This window comes from Oncorhynchus keta, chromosome 22 (assembly GCF_023373465.1).
Source record: "Oncorhynchus keta strain PuntledgeMale-10-30-2019 chromosome 22, Oket_V2, whole genome shotgun sequence".
Lineage (NCBI taxonomy): Eukaryota > Metazoa > Chordata > Actinopteri > Salmoniformes > Salmonidae > Oncorhynchus > Oncorhynchus keta.
In genome coordinates this window covers 36,374,105-36,394,964 of record NC_068442.1, presented here as the reverse complement: position 1 = coordinate 36,394,964, position 20,860 = coordinate 36,374,105, and the positions used below count along the sequence as shown (strand labels likewise).

The following is a 20,860-nucleotide window of genomic DNA, read 5'->3' as shown; positions in this document are numbered from 1 at the left end:
TGTCATTATGGGTTATTGTGTGTAGATTGAAAAAATGTTTTCCCTCAATTTTAGAATAAGGCTGTAATGTAACAAAATGTGGAGAAAAAAAATCAAGGGGTCTGAATAGTTTCCGAATGCACCGTACGTGACACAATCTGTGGAAAGATTACAGGTAGACGTTTTATCAGTACAGCAGAGGGAATAGCAGGAGAGAATAATCATAATAATTAGATGGGTGTTTATAATTGTCCTATTTCGCACATGTACAAGTGTGTATTAATACTAATGTGTGATTTGAAAATGTGTTTTTTGCAGATCCCAAACTCTCCCCTTTCACCTTGTCGGCTTGGGGATTCAAATAAGTGACCTTTCAGTTGCCCATTTGAATGAGGAGATGATGGGAAGGCTTGGCAGGTAGCAGGTAACCTGGGTAAGGCTTGGCAGGTAGCAGGTAACCTGGGGAAGGCTTGGCAGGTAGCAGGTAACCTGGGTAAGGTTTGGCAGGTAGCAGGTAACCTGGGTAAGGCTTGGCAGGTAGCAGGTAACCTGGGTCCTGAGGGGCAGGACTAGTGTATAATTACTAAACCTCAGTGGACAACGTCCAGATACATACTGTAGTTATCATTGAAAGCATCAACCACCTCTACAGGCAGTTCCTTTGAGGAAACACGACTCTACAAAAATGAAAAGGAAGTTTCAGCAAAACAAGCTGGAAATCTGCTGTGAACACTAACTATAATCTGGAATGGAAAGTAATGGTTTTCCTATGAAAGCTGAGGCCGTCCTGCGGTTTAGAGTCACTATGTGTGTGTGTGTAGAAAGTTTCTTTGTTGCCATGCCATTAGCTATAATCATATTCCACATTTTTTGTTGTAGAGCTTTTTGAACATTTTGAACCATAATCCAGGATTCTCTAAATAGACTGAACACTGACGAATGGTAGAATGTCTGGCCTAATTTATACTGAAACAAACATCCTCTTAGATAACAATTAATCATTAGGTCATAAAAATATGTGTTCACATCTTTGATGTTGTCTCACCTAGCTATTTTAAGATTAATGCACTGATTGTAAATCGAGCGTCTGCTCAATGACAGTAGTTTGTGTGAGGAGACAGGAGAGTTTGTGTGAGGGGACAGGAGAGTTTGTGTGAGGGGACAGGAGAGTTTGTGTGAGGGGACAGGAGAGTTTGTGTGAGGGGACAGGAGAGCTTGTGTGAGGGGACAGGAGAGTTTGTGTGAGGGGACAGGAGAGTTTGTGTGAGGGGACAGGAGAGACACATACCTTCCGCTTTACATCCACAGACACAGAACAGCAGGGAGCAATAGAAACCAAGCTCTGTGAATAGAAAGAGAGAAACAAAACAAACACCAGGGGGGTTAACGGTTACTGACCATGACCCTGGGTGCATCCCAATCGTCTAATGTGGCTTCCTTTTAATTTCCTCTTCACTTTATCTGCACTGATCTGACAGAAAAGGAAAGTTGAAGCCTAAATGGACGTATTTGCTTTCCCCCGTCCGGTTCTCACACTTAAGCGTGGATGATGAAAAAATGGAAACCAGGGAGAGTAAGGAGACATTTTGAGACCCAGCCCAAGTAGGGAGGACTATCAATCAATCACATGTATTTATAAAGCCCTTTTTACATCAGCAGATGTCACCAAGTACCCATACAGAAACCCAGTCTAAAACCCCAAAGAGACAGTAATGCACATGTAGAAGCTCGGTGGCTAGGAAAAATTCCCTTGAAAGGCATGAACCTACGAAGAAACCTAGAGAGGAACCAGTCTCCGAGGGGTGGCCAATCCTCTTCTGGCTGTGCCGGTGGAGACTATAATAGTACATGGCCTTTAAGGCTAGATCGTTCTTCAAGATTTAAAAACTTTCATAGTTGACCAACTGGGTCAAATAATAATCACAGTGGTTGTAGAGGGTGCAACAGGTCAGCGCCTCAGGAGTAAATGTCATTTGGATTTTCATAGACAAGCATTCAGAAATCGAGGCAGCAGGTGAGAGAGAGAGACTCCCTCCCTCAGTGGTGCACTGGGAGAGATCAGTCAGTCAGAAGGTTACCAAGGAGGCCCAGCAGCAGCAGATAGACACTCAGCCCATGCCAGGCCGGAGTCCACACAGCTGAGTATTTACAACATGGAGCTCTGTGTAGAGGTCCTCCCTTGACTGAAATAGAAAAAAAGTGCAACATTGCTCAATACACCCCCAATACACCCCCTCCAATTCACAAGCCAAGCTTTGAAGCTGAAGCTTTGAAAACCCTGTCCTTTAGCAAGCGTTAATAATAATATAATATAATAATAATATATGCCATTTAGCAGACGCTTTTATCCAAAGCGACTTACAGTCATGTGTGCATACATTCTACGTATGGGTGGTCCCGGGGATCGAACCCACTACCCTGGCGTTACAAGCGCCATGCTCTACCAACTGAGCTACAGAAGGACCAACGCCTCTGCAGTCTAGGGCTTGACAAAAAACCAGAGGGGATATGTACACGCATAGAAAGTGGTGATAAATCAAAATGGCTGTGACGCTTTAACTGAAACAGAATATGGAAAAGTATGACCTTGGCATCCCCTAATCTGAACCATCAATTTATACACTAAGTTTGTTCACAGACTATATTTAACACCAAGTAAATGTTTTGATGAAATTGGCCCCAACTCCCAACTGTTTACTGTGTCCCCTAAATCAGGTAGGCACATTCCTTCATATGATGTGACAGTGCCCTGCAGTCAAAGTTGCAAAATTATTATATAAATATTCAATGCTTTCCATCTATTATCGAACTTAACAATGATAGCCCCTTGAATCTCTCAATCAATCAGAGAAGATCACTGCTGGCAGGCACTACTGATGCAAAACAAATGTTGACTCTAAGATGGCAACCACCTCACTCTCTCCCATTTAACCAGTGGATACAGTTACTATTAGAAGTTATACCATTGCAATTATCGACAGCAACAGCTAGTCTTTGATTGGGTAACATGCAAAAACACATTTCAGTTGAATGCATTCACTTATGCAACTGACTAGGTATCCCCCTTTCTCTTTGAGGCCTGGACAAATATATTTTACTCTGTAAAGAACAATCTCAGCTAAAGCCCCACACATACAAACCAGTTATATGAATTGATTTAGACTTTTGGTGCTTTCTTCCCACCTGGAAGGAGTGGTACAAAGGGGAGGGGGGTGCATCTGATCAAATCAAATTTTATTTGTCACATACACATGGTTAGCAGATGTTAATGCGAGTGTAGCGAAATGCTTCTAGTTCCGACAATGCAGTAATAACCAACGAGTAATCTAGCTAACAATTCCAAAACGACTACCTTGATACACACAAGTGTAAAGGGATAAAGAATATGTACATAAAGATACATGAATGAGTGATGGTACAGAGCAGCATAGGCAAGATGCAGTAGATGGTATTGAGTACAGTATATACGTATACATATGAGATAAATAATGAAGGGTATGTAAACATTATATTAAGTAGCATTGTTTAAAGTGGCAAGTGATATATTTTACATCAATTCCCATCAATTCCCATTATTAAAGTGGCTGGAGTTGAGTCTGTGTGTTGGCAGCAGCCACTCAATGTTAGTGGTGGCTTTTTAACAGTCTGATGGCCTTGAGATAAACAGCTTCTTTCAGTCTCTCAGTCCCAGCTTTGATGCACCTGTACTGACCTTGCATTCTGGATGATAGCGGGGTGAACAGGCAGTGGCTCGGGTGGTTGTCGTCCTTGATGATCTTTATGGCCTTCCTGTGACATCGGGTGGTGTTGGTGTCCTGGAGGGCAGGTAGTTTGCCCCCTGTGATGCGTTGTGCAGACCTCACTACCCTCTGGAGAGCCTTACGGTTATGGGCGGAGCAGTTGCCGTACCAGGCGGTGATCCATCCAACAGGATGCTCTCGATTGTGCATCTGTAGAAGTTTGAGTGTTTTTGGTGACAAGCCGAATTTCTTCAGCCTCCTGAGGTTGAAGAGGCGCTGCTGCACCTTCTTCACGATGCTGTCAGTGTGAGTGGACCAATTCAGTTTGTCTGTGATGTGTACGCTGAGGAACTTAAAACTTACTACCCTCTCCACTACTGTTCCATCGATGTGGATAGGGGGTGTTCCCTCTGCTGTTTCCTGAAGTCCACAATCATCTCCTTAGTTTTGTTGACGTTGAGTGTGAGGTTATTTTCCTGCCACCACACTCCGAGGGCCCTCACCTCCTCCCTGTAGGCCGTCACGTCGTTGTTGGTAATCAAGCCTACCACTGTTGTGTCGTCCGCAAACTTGATGATTGAGTTGGAGGCGTGCGTGGCCACGCAGTCGTGGGTGAACAGAGAGTACAGGAGAGGGCTCAGAACGCACCCTTGTGGGGCCCCAGTGTTGAGGATCAGCGGGGTGGAGATGTTGTTACCTACCCTCACCACCTGGGGGCGGCCCGTCAGGAAGTCCAGTACCCAGTTGCACAGGGCGGGGTCGAGACCCAGGGTCTCGAGCTTGATGACGAGTTTGGAGGGTACTATGGTGTTAAATGCTGAGCTGTAGTCGATGAACAGCATTCTCACATAGATATTCCTCTTGTCCAGATGGGTTAGGGCAGTGTGCGGTGTGGTTGAGATTGCATCGTCTGTGGACCTATTTGGGCGGTAAGCAAATTGGAGTGGGTCTAGGGTGTCAGGTAGGGTGGAGGTGATATGGTCCTTGACTAGTCTCTCAAAGCACTTCATGATGACGGAAGGGAGTGCTACGGGGCGGTAGTCGTTTAGTTCAGTTACCTTAGCTTTCTTGGGAACAGGAACAATGGTGGCCCTCTTGAAGCATGTGGGAACAGCAGACTGGGATAGAGATTGATTGAATATGTCCGTAAACACACGAGCCAGCTGGTCTGCTCCGAGGGCGCGGCTGGGGATGCCGTCTGGGCCTGCAGCCTTGCAAGGGTTAACACGTTTAAAAGTTTTACTCTCCTCGGCTGCAGTGAAGGAGAGTCTGCATGTTTTGGTTGCGGGCCGTGTCAGTGACACTGTATTGTCCTCAAAGCGGGCAAAAAAGTTATTTAGTCTGCCTGGGAGCAAGACATCCTGGTCCGTGACTGGGCTGGTTTTCTTTTTGTAATCCGTGATTGACTGTAGACCCTGCCACATACCTCTTGTGTCTGAGCCGTTGAATTGCGATTCTACTTTGTCTCTATATTGACGCTTAGCTTGTTTGATTGCCTTGCGGAGGGAATAGCTACACTGTTTGTATTCGGTCATTAAAAGCAGTGGTTCGCGCTTTCAGTTTCACGCGAATGCTGCCATCAATCCACGGTTTCTGGTTTGGGAATGTTTTAATCGTTGCTATGGGAACGACATCTTCAACGCACGTTCTAATGAACTCGCTCACCGAATCAGCGTATTCGTCAATGTTGTTGTTTGACGCAATACGAAATATATCCCAGTCCACGTGATGGAAGCAGTCTTGGAGTGTGGAATCAGATTGGTCGGACAGCATTGAACAGACCTCAGTGCGGGAGCTTCTTGTTTTAGTTTTTGTCTGTATGCAGGGAGCAACAAAATGGAGTCGTGGTCAGCTTTTCCGAAAGGAGAGCGGGGGAGGGCCTTATATGCGTCGCGGAAGTTAGAATAGCAATGATCCAAGGTTGCCAGCCCTGGTTGTGCAATCGATATGCTGATACAATTTAGGGAGTCTTGTTTTCAGATTAGCCTTGTTAAAATCCCCAGCTACAATAAATGCAGCCTCAGGATATGTGGATTCCAGTTTGCAAAGAGTCAAATAAAGTTTGTTCAGAGCCATCGATGTGTCTGCTTGGGGGGAATATATACGGCTGTGATTATAATCGAAGAGAATTCCCTTGGTAGATAATGCGGTCGACATTTGATTGTGAGGAATTCTAAATCAGGTGAACAGAAGGACTTGAGTTCCTGTATATTGTGACCACACCACGTCTCGTTAACCATAAAGCATACGCCCCCGCCCCTCTTCTTACCAGAAAGATGTTTGTTTCTGTCGGCGTGATGCGTGGAGAAACCAGCTGGCTGCACCGACAGAGTCTCGAGTTAGCCATGTTTCCGTGAAGCAAAGAACGTTACAGTCCCTGATGTCCCTCTGGAATGCTACCCTTGCTCGGATTTCATCAACCTTGTTGTCAAGAGACTGGACATTGGCGAGAAATATGCTAGGGAGTGGTGCGCGATGTGCCCGTCTCCGGAGTCTGACCAGAAGACCGCTTCGTTTCCTTCTTTTACGAAGTAATTTGTTGGGGTCGCCGGCTGGGATCCATTCCGTTGTCCTGGGTGAAAGGCAGAACACAGGATCCGCTTCGCGAAAGTCATATTCTTGGTTGTACCGATGGTGAGTTGACGCTGCTCTTATATTCAGTAGATTTTCTCGACTGTATGTAATGAAACCTAAGATGACCTGGGGTACCAATGTAAGAAATAACACGTAAAAAAAACTAAAAACTGCATAGTTTCCTAGGAACGCGAAGCGAGAGGGACAGAGATGGGGGGAATCTAAGGGGAGACTCGGGATGGATGGGTGGGAGTGGGACAGATAAACAGCTTTGGTTGCAGGGTGGGATGGGAATACCTGTAACCCCCCTCTGAAAAAGAAAAAGAACAAAACTAAATAAAAAGTTGGTCACAAAAGAAATTTCTGTGACGTGAACCAAACACCCACCACCAAACAGTACTCTCCAAGGCTCCAGAGAGACAGAGGGAAGCTTACTGGGCCATTTAACACCTAGAAATCACGTCCTCCCTCCCTGCAAGGCACAGAAAACAGCCAGGCTTCAATAAAGAAAAGGTCAACAGCATTAGGGGGTTACAGTGCCATAATCTGTTTAAGTTTAGATAGAGATGCCATGATATTTGTCCTTGTAGCGTTCTCTCTGTTTCAGGTCATGACCTCCAAAGGTAAAGAGGGAGGAGGGGTTAAGTCCCCTAGAGGAGACACCTGAAACCCCACCTCTTCAAGGAATACCTAGGATAGGGTAAGTAAGGGTAAGTAATCCTTCTCACCCCCCCTTCTCCCCCCCCAACAAGATTTAGATGCAAGTGGCTGTTCCACTGGTTGTCATAGGTGTTTGCACCAATTTGTAAGTCGCTCTGGATAAGAGCGTCTGCTAAATGACTTAAATGTAAATGTAAATGTAAATTACTGTTATCAATTCCTCCAGACAGACATAATTGCCAATGGTGAAAGTGTGAGTTTCCTAAGATTATCCAATGCAGTGTTCTCAAATCTTGTTTTGGGACTCGACTCTCAATGGTGCGGGATGCGGCTTATTCCACTGGAAACATTGGAAGTATTTACTTAGTGGGTGACAGGAAAATTCCATAGGATTTTGATGAGTGACAGGACAAATATGTTTGGGAACCACTGGTTAGAGTGAACTGTTCTACTCACTTGTTTTGGGTAGCCTCGCCAGCACTCGCTGTGGTCCCAGAACTAGGGGGTCTGAGGGATAGAACAAATGGTCACAGAGAGGGCCTGTTAGAAGTAGTAGGCCTGCATGGAGCAGTAGCACTGTACAGGATAAAGGTTGAAACAGTGAATGTGCTTCATATATTACATCAAATCAGATACGTAAGTGCTGCCACAAATGCAATGATGTAGAAAACAAACCTCCAATTGCAAAAACCAACTAAACAAAATATTTGTCATGAGACAATAACTTAGTATTCTTTCTATAATAAACTATACCTTGACATGTTATGAATCACATGAATAGGCCTACATAGAAGTCTGAATGAGAGTTGACTCACAAGGCTTCTTGGTGTTGCTCGGTCTGTGTTGGTTTCGGCGATGGGGAAACCACGGTACCATCTATCTGACTGAGACCACACTGCTTCTCCAGGACCTCACTCTGAACACAGACGGGACAAATGCTCAGGGAGAGCAGCTCCACTGCCCCTTTTCCCAAGAAGACAATCAATATAAATACATCTTTCATATACAGATTTTTCAGAGTGATAATCCATTACCTACTTCAGTGCCTTAAAATGATCTCAACAGGTGTTTTATCACAAGTTCATTAGAACAGAATTCCAATATTTACTGTATGTAAAAGAAATAAGGAAGTTTCTTAAAACGACAAATGTCTTTAATCCCACCATGTGTCTTCCTCTTATCCCTGCTCTGTGTAAACTATACCCCTTCCCCTCCGCTCCTCCCTGACACTTTACACTACCCAGGCTTGTGTTTCTACTGCACTGTATAATGGCTGCTGTGTGGGGAGGTACTTCATTTCCCTAGGAGGCTCCGAGTAGTAATAGTAAGACAGTAGCATGTCACTTTGAGTAAATGCCGAGCACAGAGACAGACAAACCACTCACCTAAACCTCCAAAGTTTTGGGGGGAAATCATCTGTAACATACTGTACCAATGAGCAGGGCTCTACAGTGCGACCATTTTACTTGCATATGCGCCTAAATATTTTGCTGCAATCTGGATTTTTATTTATTTTTAGGAGCACCGGTGTGCTTATAAAAATGAAGGATTCTAGCTTTATATTTTTCATTGTACTCCAAAAAATGTTTACTGAGGCTCCTTGTTAAAAAGGTCAGCATAGAGCCCTGCCAATAAGGTGGTTACACAATATGGGTGGGGCTAGTGTTGTCCTGGTGAATGTATACTTTGAGAGCATTAACCTTCAGGGAACGTCAATATGGAGCCCATTTGCTTCATGAAAATGTGAGGTTTGAAAATGAGAATAAGCAGACTGAAGCCTGTCAAGTTAAACAGCCAGACAAATAATAGCGTACCAACAACATAGCCTGGTTCAACAAAGTGCAGAACCAATGTGCGAATTACGCCGTAGCCAGGGGTGGCTCAGCTCCCCTGAATGAGACTCCAGCCACTTTAATAATGGAAATTGATGTAAAATATATCACTAGCCACTTTAAACAATGCTACTTAAGATAATGTTTAAATACCCTACATTATTCATCTCATATGTATATATTGTACTCAATACCATCTACTGCATCTTGCCTATGCCGTTCTGTACCATCACTCATTCATATATCTTTATATACATATTCTTTATCCCTTTACACTTGTGTGCATAAGGTAGTAGTTTTGGAATTGTTAGGTTAGATTACTCGTTGGTTATTACTGTATTGTCGGAACTAGAAGCACAAGCATTTCGCTACACTCGCATTAACATCTGCTAACCATGTGTATGTGACAAATTGATTTGGATGGGTCAGGTGGTCAGGAAAAACTCTTGGTTCTACACTCAAAAAAAGATGCCATCTAAAACCTAAAAGGGTTCTTCGGCTGTCCCCATAGGAGAACCTTTTTGGGTTCTATGTAGAACTCTTTCCACAGAGGTTCTACATGGAACCTGTTCTACATAGAACCCAAAATGGTGCTACCTGGAACAAAAAAGGGTTCTACGTGGAATAAAAAAGGTTTATCCTATAGGGACAGCCGAAGAACCACCATGGAACTCTTTTTTTCTAACACGGAATCCAAACCGGCTGCGCGTGTGCGCCATCGTGCATAAATGGATTTTGTCCCTCCACACCAAACACGATCACGACACGCAGGTTAAAATATCAAAACAAACTCTGAACCAATTACATTAATTGGGGACAAGTAGAAAAGCATTAAACATGTATGGCAATTTAGCTAGCACTTGCTAGCTAATTTGTCCTATTTAGCTAGCTTGCTGTTGCTAGCTAATTTGTCCTGGGATATAAACATCGAGTTGTTATTTTACCTGATTTGCACAAGGTCCTCTACTCCGACAATTAATCCACACATAAAACGGTCAACCGAATCGTTTCTAGTCATCTCTCCTCCTTCCAGGCTTTTTCTTCTCTGGACTTTATATTGCGATGGGCAACTTTCATAAATTAGGTGCTTTACCGCCACCGACCTCGTTCACCTTTCAGTTACCCATGTGTGTATAACCAATGAGGAGATGGCACGTGGGTACCTGCTTCTATAAACCAATGAGGAGACGGGAGAGGCAGGACTTGCAGCGTGATCTGCGTCACAAATAGAACTGACTTCTATTTTAGCCAGTGGCAATGCAGACGCTCGTTGGCGCGCGAACAGTGTGGATGCAATCATTTCTAAATGTATTTTTCAGCGCACACGACGCGAGCGGTGTAGTCAGGGTATAAGATTACACTATTCCCCATAAAAGTGCACTATTTTTGACAACAGCCCTCATAGTGCCTTGTGGGGAAAAACTCCTGGCCCTAAGTATAATTTGAGATGCAATCATTATCTCCTAAACAACAAAGAGCAGAGAAGGAACATGAGAGCTCATCATGTCAATATTCATCAAGGAGCATGACAAATGCACAGACAACCACTGGAGCCTCTTCCATTCCCATGCGCTTAGACTCAGGCCAGACAACCTTTGTGCTTAACTGGTACTACTCCTTCAGGGACACTTGATCTGTGTTTATGATTCTGACTGAGAGGGTGTGTGCATGCGCTTGGGTGTATGTGCGTATATCAAATCAAAGTTTGTCACGTGCACTGAATATAACAGGTGTAGGTAGGTGTAGGTATTATGCATATATGATGAACAGAGAGTAGCAGTAGTGTAAAAGAGGGGTTGGCGAGTGGTGGTGTAGGGACACAATGCAGATAGCCCGGTTAGCCAATGTGCCGGAGCACTGGTTGGTCGGCCCAATTGAGGTAGTATGTACATGAATGTATAGTTAAAGTGACTATTTTTTAGGGCCTTCCTCTGACACTGCCTGGTGTAGAGGTCCTGGATGGCAGGCAGCTTAGCCCCGGTGATGTACTGGGCCGTACTCACTACCCTCTGTAGTGCCTTGCAGTCAGAGGCCGAGCAATTGCCGTACCAGGCAGTGATGCAACCAGTCATGCAACCATGCTCTCGATGTTGCAGCTGTAGAATCTTTTGAGGATCTCAGGACCCATGCCAAATATTTTTAGTTTCCTGAGGGGGAATAGGCTTTGTCGTGCCCTCTTCAGAACTGTCTTGGTGCGTTTGGACAATTCTAGTTTGTTTTTTATGTGGACACCGAGGAACTTGAAGCTCTCAACCTGCTCCACTACAGCCCCGTCGATGAGAATGGGGGCGTGCTCGGTCCTCCTTTTCCTGTAGTCCACAATCATCTCCTTAATCTTGGCTACGTTGAGGGATAGGTTGTTATTCTGGCACCACACTGCTAGGTCTCTGACCTCCTCCCTATAGGCTGTCTCGTCGGTCTGTGATCAGGCCTACTGTTGTATCATCGGAAAACTTAATGATGGTGTTGGAGTCGTGCCTGGCCATGCAGGCGTGGGTGAACAGGGAGTACAGGAGGGGACTGAGCATGCACCCCTGTGGAGCTCCAGTGTTGAGGATCAGCGTGGCAGATGTGTTGCTACCTACCCTCACCACCTGGGGGCGGCCCGTCAGGAAGTCCAGGATCCAGTTGTAGAGGGGGGTGTTTAGTCCCAGGTTCCTTAGCTTAGTGATGAGATTTGAGGGTACTATGGTGTTGAACGCTGAGCTGTAGTCAATGAATAGCATTCTCACATAAGTGTTCATTTTGTCCAGGTGGGAAAGGACAGTGTGGAGTGCAATAGAGATTGCATCATCAGTGGATCTGTTGGGACGGTATGCAAAGTGGAGTGGGTATAGGGTTTCTGGGATAATAGTGTTGATGTGAGTCATTACCAACCTTTCAAAGCACTTCATGGACGTGAGTGCTATGGGTCTGTAGTCATTTAGGCAGGTTGCCTTTGTGTTCTTGGGCAAAGGGACTATGGTGGTCTGCTTGAAACATGTTGGTATTACAGACTCAAAATCAGGTTCGAGTTGGTCAGTGATCTGTTTGTTGACTTGGCTTTCGAAGACCTTAGATAGGCAGGGCAGGATGGATATATGTCTGTAACAGTTTGGGTCCAGGGTGTCTCCCCCTTTGAAGAGGGGGATGACCACGGCAGCTTTCCAGTTTTTGGGGATCTCAGATGATATGAAAGAGGTTGAACAGGCTGGTAATAGGGGTTGCGACAATGGCGGCGGATAGTTTCAGAAATAGAGGGTCCAGATTGTCAAGCCCAGCTGATTTGTACGGGTCCAGGTTTTGCAGCTCTTTCAGAACATCTGCTATCTGGATTTGGGTAAAGGAGAAGCTTGGAGGCTTGGGCGAGTAGCTGCGGTGGGGGGGGTGGAGCTGTTGTCCGAGGTTGGAGTAACCAGGAGGAAGCCATGGCCAGCCGTTGAGAATTGCTTGAAGTTTTCGATTATCATGGATTTATCGGACCTGTTTAAAGGTCTTACTCACGTCGGCTACGGAGAGCGTGATCACACAGCCGTCCGGAACAGCTCATACATGCCTCAGTGTTGCTTGTCTCCAAGCGAGCATAGAAGTGATTTAGCTCGTCTGGTAGGCTGTTGTCACTGGGCAGCTCGCAGCTGTGCTTCCCTTTGTAGTCTGTGATAGTTTGCAAGCCCTGCCACATAAGACGAGCGTCTGAGCCGGAGTAGTATGATTCAATCTTATCCCTGTATTGATGCTTTTCCTGTTTGATGGTTTGTTGCAGGGCATAGGAGGATTTCTTATAAGCTTCCGTGTTAGAGTCCCGCACCTTGAAAGCGGCAGCTCAACCCTTTAGCTCAGTGTGAATGTTGCCTGTAATCCATGGCTTCTGGTTGGGGTATGTACGTACAGTCACTGTGGGGACGACGTCCTCGATGCACTTATTGATAAAGCCAGTGACTGATGTGGTGTCCTCCTCAATGCCATCTGAAGAATCCTGGAACATGTTCCAGTCTGTGATAGCAAAACAGTCCTGTAGTTTAGCATCTGCTTCATCTGACCACTTTTTTATAGACTGAGTCACTGGTGCTTCCTGCTTTAATTTTTGCTTGTAAGCAGGAATTAGGATAGAGTTGGTCGGATTTACCAAATGGAGAACGAGGGAGAGCTTTGTACGCATCTCTGTGTGTGGAGTACAGGTGATCTAGAAATGTTTCCCCTCCGGTTGCACATTTATTAACATGTTGATAGAAATTTGGTTGAACCGATTTTAGTTTCCCTGCATTACAGTCTCCGGCCACTAGGAGCGCCACCTCTGGGTGAGTGGTTTCCTGTTTGTTTATTTCCTTATACAGCTGACTGAGTACGGTTTTAGTGCCAGCATATGTCTGTGGTGGAAAATAAACAGCCACGAAAAGTATTGATAGTGAGTCGTGTGGCCTGCAATTTATCACAATATACTCTACTTCAGGCGAGCAAAATCTAGAGACTTACTTAGATTTTGTACACCAGCTGTTTACAAATATGCACAGACCACCCCCCACGTGCTGTTCTATCTAGCCGGTGCAGAGGATATCCCGCTAGCTGAGTATCCATGTCGTCATTCAGCCACGATTCCGTGAAACATAGGATATTACAGTTTTTGATGTCCCTTGGTAGGATATTCGTGATCGTACCTCGTCTAATTTATTGTTCAATGATTGCACGTTGAGGAGTAGTATTGACGGTAACGGCAGCTTTCTCAGTCGCCGTCGCTGGGTCCTGACCGGGCATCCCGCTCTTTTTCCTCTGTACCTGCGTCGCTTCCTCTTGCAAATAACAGGGATGTCGGTCCCGTGGGGTGTTTGGAGAATGTCTTGTGCGTCGTCTTTGTTGTAGAAAAAAATCTTTATCTAATCCGAGGTGAGTGATCGCTGTCCTGATATCCAGAAGCTATTTTTTGCCGTAAGATACGGTTGCAGAAACATATCCAGTGCCTGCTGAGAAACCATTGTGTGTGCATATATTCTACCCTCTCAGACACTACAAACACACCTAGTCGTCAGCATCTGCTGTATCCCAACCCATGTCTATCTACTGCACATCAGCCTGATAGAGAAACACACCATCACCATCCTGCCACAGCCTGAAGCAATGTGAACCCAATCCCCTGAGAAGAACACCTAACAGCAAGGCATTTCCCAACCCCAGCAAAAACAGACAACTCATCAGGCATGTGGCTACTGTCTACTAGGAATACTTCCAAAGGGCACCAGCATAACCCCCACAGAAAGAGTCATATTCACTAAACACGAAATGGAAGTTAATGGGACGAAACAGGGATATACTATCCAATAAGAAATGCTTGTTTTCATTTCCATTGCAAAATGTTTTACTACAGCGTGCCCAAATGAATGTGACCCAGCTCACCGCTCAAAAACATAGTGCAGGGCAATGAAGCCCAGGGCCAGAAGCAGGGTGTAGAGCAGGTCCTGGGGTAGAGGGTACCGGTCCCCCTCCTCCATCTCTATGTCCTTCCAGGTAAACCCTGGAGGCAGCCAGTACTCCTCTTTCCATAGCCACTGGTCAAGCAATCCCTCCATCCTGCCAAGAGGAGAGGTGAGGGAGGGAAAGACAGGTATTGTTTGAGAGCTCCAGTCTCACAAGTGGCGGTCCCTGGTGAATCGGCTGGTAGCCTGCAAATTAAAATATGGCAAGCTAAACGGAGTGAACAAGACGCTGTGTCCATGATTCAAACTTCCCAGACAAAATAAATGTTCTAAGTGAGAGCCAACATGAAATCTGTGTGAGCCTTAAAATACCATACATTCCTCATTAGTGTAGCAACTCCTCCAATTACAATACAGTAGCCTACATAAAAAGCTAATAACCCAGAGCATGTTATTAGGATTGTCTGTATGTCTGTAAATCCCCAATGTTGTGTTGTTATCTCTTGTCAAGTTGATAGAATTGTTGTTGAGTGGATGAATGGACCTCGCCTCCCTGAACAGCAATGTAAACAGTCCCTCCCATTCATGATCGGGCACCTCACTCCATCAACCTTGCGCGATTTAATTGCATGCCTTCTTCAGCGTATAGAATTTCTCTGCATTTATCAACCTGGTGAAATGTCCCACTGAATTCTCGCACCATAACGAAGAGATGGGAACATTACGGGTTTGGCATAGCACTTTGATTAATAGCTCATAATGTAGCCAATGTCAGAGATAGAGACCCCAAACAGCCCAAAACAAACGGTTTCAGTCAAATTAAGAGTTGCGCTGGCTATGCCTCGAATGACTACATAAAATACGAGGTATATCCTATACAGTACGAGTTCATTATAGCTCCGCAATCTTCAACAAACATGCCTCAATACGACACCAAAAACTACTGAGATAAATAGATCAACAATAGCCAACTATTATGTAGCCTAAAAAAAATACAACATCAATTCGCCAAAAAGCATTACGGAAGACGATAAATTTAATTAGCTATTTATTTAAATTGAAAACAACATTGGGATTACCTGTCCTCGCTGGAATAATGGGACGGAAAGCACAGTGTCACAGCGGTAAACGGGCAGGGGGAGCCAGCGGTAAACGGGCAGGGGGAGCCAGCGGTAAACGGGCAGGGGGAGCCAGCGGTAAACGGGCAGGGGGAGCCAGCGGTAAACGGGCAGGGGGAGCCAGCGGTAAACGGGCAGGGGGAGCCAGCGGTAGACGGGCAGGGGGAGCCAGCGGTAGACGGGCAGAGGGAGCCAGCGGTAGACGGGCAGGGGGAGCCAGCGGTAGACGGGCAGGGGGAGCCAGCGGTAGACGGGCAGGGGGAGTCAGCGGTAGACGGGCAGATCGACTGAAAAGAAACAGTTCTGTAAAGTGACATACACTAAAACAACTACCCACAAATCAAGTGGGAAAAACAGGGTACCAAAATATGGTTCTCAATCAGAGACAACGATTGACAGCTGCCTCTGATTGAGAACCATACCAGGCCAAACACATAGAAAACCAAAACTAGAACAACACATAGAATGCCCACCCCAACTCACGCCCTGACCAACCGAAACAAGAAACATAACAAAGGAACTAAGGTCAGGACGTGACACTCCTGGCCCTTGCATGACTTCCCTTCACCAATCATTCTAAACCACATGCATCCCCTCTTCCCTAACTCATTAAGAATTTAGGAACATTTGGATAGCCAAATCCAGACTTAATCATTGAACCCCAAAATAATCCCACCACCCTAGAGATGCAGCGTCTCCTTGAGGGCGCTGTACTGTTCATACCCTGGCCAATCTGGCAACCATCTCCTTTTTCCATGCTGCTAGGCTATACGTGGCTTTCGGCCAAAACCAACAGTCTTCTGAAGGGAAGGGGCTCTCCAGAGTTTCCCTAGAGGACCACCATGGCTCTACAATGCATGGCTCTGTCTGTTTCTAACCTGCTGTTGAAGGTATCCCCCCCTGTAAAAATGTTACACTGTCTTTCCTCAGGAATTCAGGGTGTGTATAGAGTTGAGGCACCTGAGATGGGGATACAGCATGTGTCTAATGTCTGCTCTCTGATCATCTGACTGTCAAGGCATATTTATACTCCTATCAGATTCCAAATAATAGCCTGGAAACTGGAATACGTTATATTAGGGTATGGACTTGAGGCGCTAGTGAAATATTCTTAAATTCATTCTGATTAACTAAATTAGCTTAACATTTCTGGAAAAGCTCTCTGTTAAAAAGTAAACACTGTCATTTCAACGACTGACTAACCAAACACAAGTGTACCACAGGAGGTTGGTGGCACCTTAATAAGGATCGGCCCCTTTTTTTCAATTTTCACCTAAAATGACACATCTAACTGCCTGTAGCTCAGGCCCTAAAGCAAGGATATGCATTTTCTTGGTACCATTTAAAAGGAAACACTTTGAAGTTTGTAGAAATGTGAACGGAATATAGGAGAATATAACACATTAGATCTGGTAAAAGATAATACAAAGAAAAAAACTACATTTTTGTATCATCATCTTTGAAATGCAAGAGAAAGGCCATAATGTATTATTCCAACCCAGGCGCAATTTAGATATTGGACACTAGATGGCAGCAGTGTATGTGCAATGTTTTAGTCTGATCCAATGAATCATTGCATTTCTGTTCAAAATGTTGTCTCAAGACTGCCCAAATGTGCCGAATTTGTTTATTAATACCTTTTCATGTTCAAAACTGTGCACTCTCCTCAAACAATAGCATGGTATTATTTCACTGTAATAGCTACTGTAAATTGAACAATGCAGTTAGATTACAAGAATTTAAGCTTTCTGACAATATCAGAATGTCCTGGGAAATGTTATGTTCTTGTAACTTATCCATTAGCCTACGTTAGCTCAATCGTCCCGCAGGGGACCCACCAATCCTGAAGAAGTTTTATTTGGGGAGGATGGGCTCATGGTAATGACTGGAGCGGATTGAGTAGAATGGTATCAAAAACATCAAACACATGGCTTACAGGTATTTAATGACATTCCATTTGCTCCAATCCAGTCATTATTATGAGCCGTTCTCCCCTCAGTGTACTCAGTGAGCAATTCAACAAAATGTACATCAGATTCTACTGTAAGTTTAACTTGACACTCTAATCTAATTTAACCCACGAATGTCAGTCTTTGTTATCACAACCACTCTAAATGTGATTTACAATGATGTGTCTGCAGCGGTAGGACTTATGTTTCCTTTACTATTGTCCCCAAAGGCACCAGCTACACAGGTCACCATGGAGATACTGTGACCATAGCAACCATAATGTTGCTGCTTGTTCTTGTGACAGGTTTACATTGGTATGTAGGGCTGAGACCTCGATAGCATCTCCACCTGGAGAGAAATGACCTGGTCCTATAGGTTGTCGTCATCTGTTAGCATTTAATGTTTGTCACCAGAACTACAAGCAGCACTGCTTTCAACATGCACATAAGGATTTTTCATTCCCCCATGCTGGGTAGCCTACTCAAACACACATGCATACACACACACACACACGCACACACACGCACACACACACACACGCACGCACGCACGCACGCACGCACGCACGCACGCACGCACACACACACACACACACACACACACACACACCCCTATGCACACAGGCATAAAGTTGACACACACATGCACACACCCATGCACGTCAGGCATAAAGTTGACCCCCCCTGTGTTTTCACTTTTCACACTGCTATCACTCTGGGCCGTCAGTCCGATGGTTAAGCTGTCACGGGGCATGTTTGCCATAGAGCCCTGGCTGCAGCGATGTGATTTATACCCTCAAAGCAATCACTGAATCTGTGAGAAGCAATGTGTTTATTAGACCCACGCTGGAATGTAGTCTGACAGACTGGGGTGTTCAGGCAGCCTCCCTCGGCAGCCAGCCAACCTGCAGACAGCATCAAAGTGCCCTCTGAAGGCCTGAGTCATTACACACAGAGGGGAAAATAAACAACCTGAAAAGAACAGATGGACATTTGTCCCCCACCAAGCCTGGAGGTTGTAACTTCTTGAAACATTGTAGGGAGAAGAGAAACTGCTTGGTTTTGGTCTTGACCTGAAGCCAGAGAGCATTTTATAGTGCGGATTCCTCATGATCAACAGGGCCAATGACCTGAAAACAGTGTGTCATTTGGAGGGTTGTGTGTGTGTGTGTGCATGTACCTGTTAGATGTGTGTTACCACCGAAAGGGACCAGTAACGGTTGTCCAAACATATGAGTCCTGAGCTTATGAACTCATATCCTGTTCAAATTAACCAAGGTGATCAAAATTACAGCGATGACTAATGTAAGTGGACAAAGTTAACCTGTTTCAGACAGACTGAGAGTCACCCAATCTGCACAGCAACGAAGTGCGCTGAGAGTCAGAAAGCAAGTCAAGGGAGTGAGTGTTTTAATAAATTTGAACAACACACAGACACAACACCGGAACAATAACGCCTGGGGAAGGAACCAAAGGGAGGCACACATATAGGGAAGGTAAACAGGGTCCAGTTGAGTCTGATGATGCGCAGATGTGTGTAACGATGGTGACAGGTGTGTGCCATAACGAGCAGCCTGGTGACCTATAGGTCGGAGAGGGAGCACACGTGAGAGCAACACATTGACATGAATAATTCATTCTTCATGCTTCAAGGTTCAAAGTCAAAGCCATCAATACCAGCCATTACGAAGCTGAGCTGAAATACAATACAGAAACGATCCAGAGCATTTCAACACAGTTTGATGTTTTCCCTAACTTCAGTGTGTTGTCTTGTAGACAGTGAAATCCCTTCCTATTGGTATCTACTGTAGTTCATTCAGGGACAAGAGTTTTCACAGGAATGTTGTTTATAAATTATGTGGTAATGAAGGGTTGGTGGATGGTATAAACGACCCTCCTGAACCCCTCAATTACTGTAAAAAAAATAATACTGTACTTTATTTTGTAATAAGAGGTTTCTGAATAATGTTTTCCGACTGTTAGAAATGATGGTGTGATGCTGGCTGAAAAATGGAAGGTTAAACTGACCATAGCTCTTGTCCTCTCTTAACCTTAATCTCCAGTCTGCCAGTGATCAAAGCTGTTCTTCTCTGGCTGGACTTCACATAGATCCAGCTTAGACACAGCCCCAGCCTCAGCCACAGAGAGGAAACAACATTTAAACAGACAGAGAGGGTGTGAAACACGGCGAAAGGGGGAAGATCAAATAAAGTGGACCAAACTGACTGCCAAGATTCTGTGGGTTAAGCAATACCACAGACATGCAGTCCCAAAGGGCAGAGGGGTGGTTGGGGAGGCCCCGCTCGGCTGCAGACTCCCAGCCTCCAGCCTGATACCTCTCTCACGGCCAACAACAACACAGCCAGGGAGGTAGGGAATGTGGACAGGAAACCAATATTTTACATCTCCGCTAAGCTGCTGAAGACCTGGCCGGAGTGGAGTCACATTTTGCCCAGAGAGAGAGGTCCTCCAGCAGGAAACACACTCTGCTTTCCCACGGGATCCTCCTGACCCAAGTTCACACGCATGCAAATGTAAAGGACGTCACACTGCTTGCTTAGCAAGTACCACTTCCTCCTGATTTGGCACATACCTAGCTCAAACCCGGGACCTCTGCTTCACAAACACACGTGACCGTCCTCCCTCAAGTGCCTCTACCGGTCGGGCCACTCAAAGGCTAGCTATTGACCGGCGCAAACATGGACACCTAATGCTGAGGAGTACGTTTCACACATCTCCATGTGCTGCATTCACCCTCAGACTTACTCAACAGAGACCCCAGCATTGGGCTGAACGCAACTGTAGATCCAAGTCACTAGGCACCACTGTAAAGGACGTCACACTGCTTGCTTAGCAATTATCACTTCCCCCCGATTTGGCACAAACATGGCTCGAACTCCGGGCCTCTGCTTCACTAAAACAAGTGACCATCTTCCATCAAGCATCTCTACCAGTCACCCCACTCAAAAGCTAGCTATTGACTGGCGCAAACGTGGACACCTAAGGCTGAGGAGTACGTTTCACACATCTCCATGTGCTACACAAGAACACACACGCAAGTATGCACACATGCAAGCACACACACACACACGCAAGAGCACACATTCACACAAGCGCACACACAGACACAGAAACACACACAGGAAAGCTGGGCAATGTCTCCATGTGTGCCAGGTGTCTGGACTGCTCCCTGCGGTTGCCTACACAACAGGACCACTGTTTCAGCCTGCATATAAAACACTGATGGGTACTTTTCTCACTCAGAGAGAAAAATCTCATAAAATCTCACGTCTACCCACCACTGTCCCTGACCTGCCTTCTCCCCTCCTCAATCCTTCCACCCTGTGTTGTTTTTCATCCTGTTGTTTTTGGCGTGGACCTTCTCAGACCCCCATAGCAACGCTGAGCTCTAAAGATAACAGAACAGACCCTCTCTTAAGACACACCCACTCCCAAGGCATTGGACAACACAACAACTTGGAGACATGAATGTTGCTCTGGGGCCAGCTAATTGAAAATCTTGCCCACTGACAGTTCTCGGAGCCTGACCTCATTCCATTGTGAATTCCATGAGTCTTGCTATACCTAAAATTGTTGAGTTTTGGCCCAATGCATTGGGGC

The 20,860-nt window shown here is 45.4% G+C and overlaps 1 protein-coding gene and 1 long non-coding RNA gene across 2 annotated transcripts; both read right to left on the bottom strand.

Annotated features, from left to right (window-relative positions):
• Nucleotides 1-706: 706 nt before the first annotated feature.
• LOC118374752 (uncharacterized) lies at nucleotides 707-7,911 on the bottom strand. Its single transcript, XR_004823661.2, has 3 exons — nucleotides 7,769-7,911; nucleotides 7,410-7,460; nucleotides 707-1,321 (listed from the first exon to the last, which is right to left on the bottom strand). It is a non-coding gene; the product is annotated as an uncharacterized LOC118374752 (long non-coding RNA).
• A 6,212-nt stretch (nucleotides 7,912-14,123) lies between these two features.
• LOC127910808 (skin secretory protein xP2-like) lies at nucleotides 14,124-17,993 on the bottom strand. The gene is made up of 3 exons (XM_052475798.1): nucleotides 17,893-17,993; nucleotides 15,252-15,593; nucleotides 14,124-14,326 (listed from the first exon to the last, which is right to left on the bottom strand). The coding sequence occupies exons 1-3, from the start codon at nucleotides 17,991-17,993 to the stop codon at nucleotides 14,149-14,151; spliced, it is 621 nt and encodes a 206-aa protein (XP_052331758.1). The 3' UTR covers nucleotides 14,124-14,148.
• Nucleotides 17,994-20,860: the final 2,867 nt, after the last annotated feature.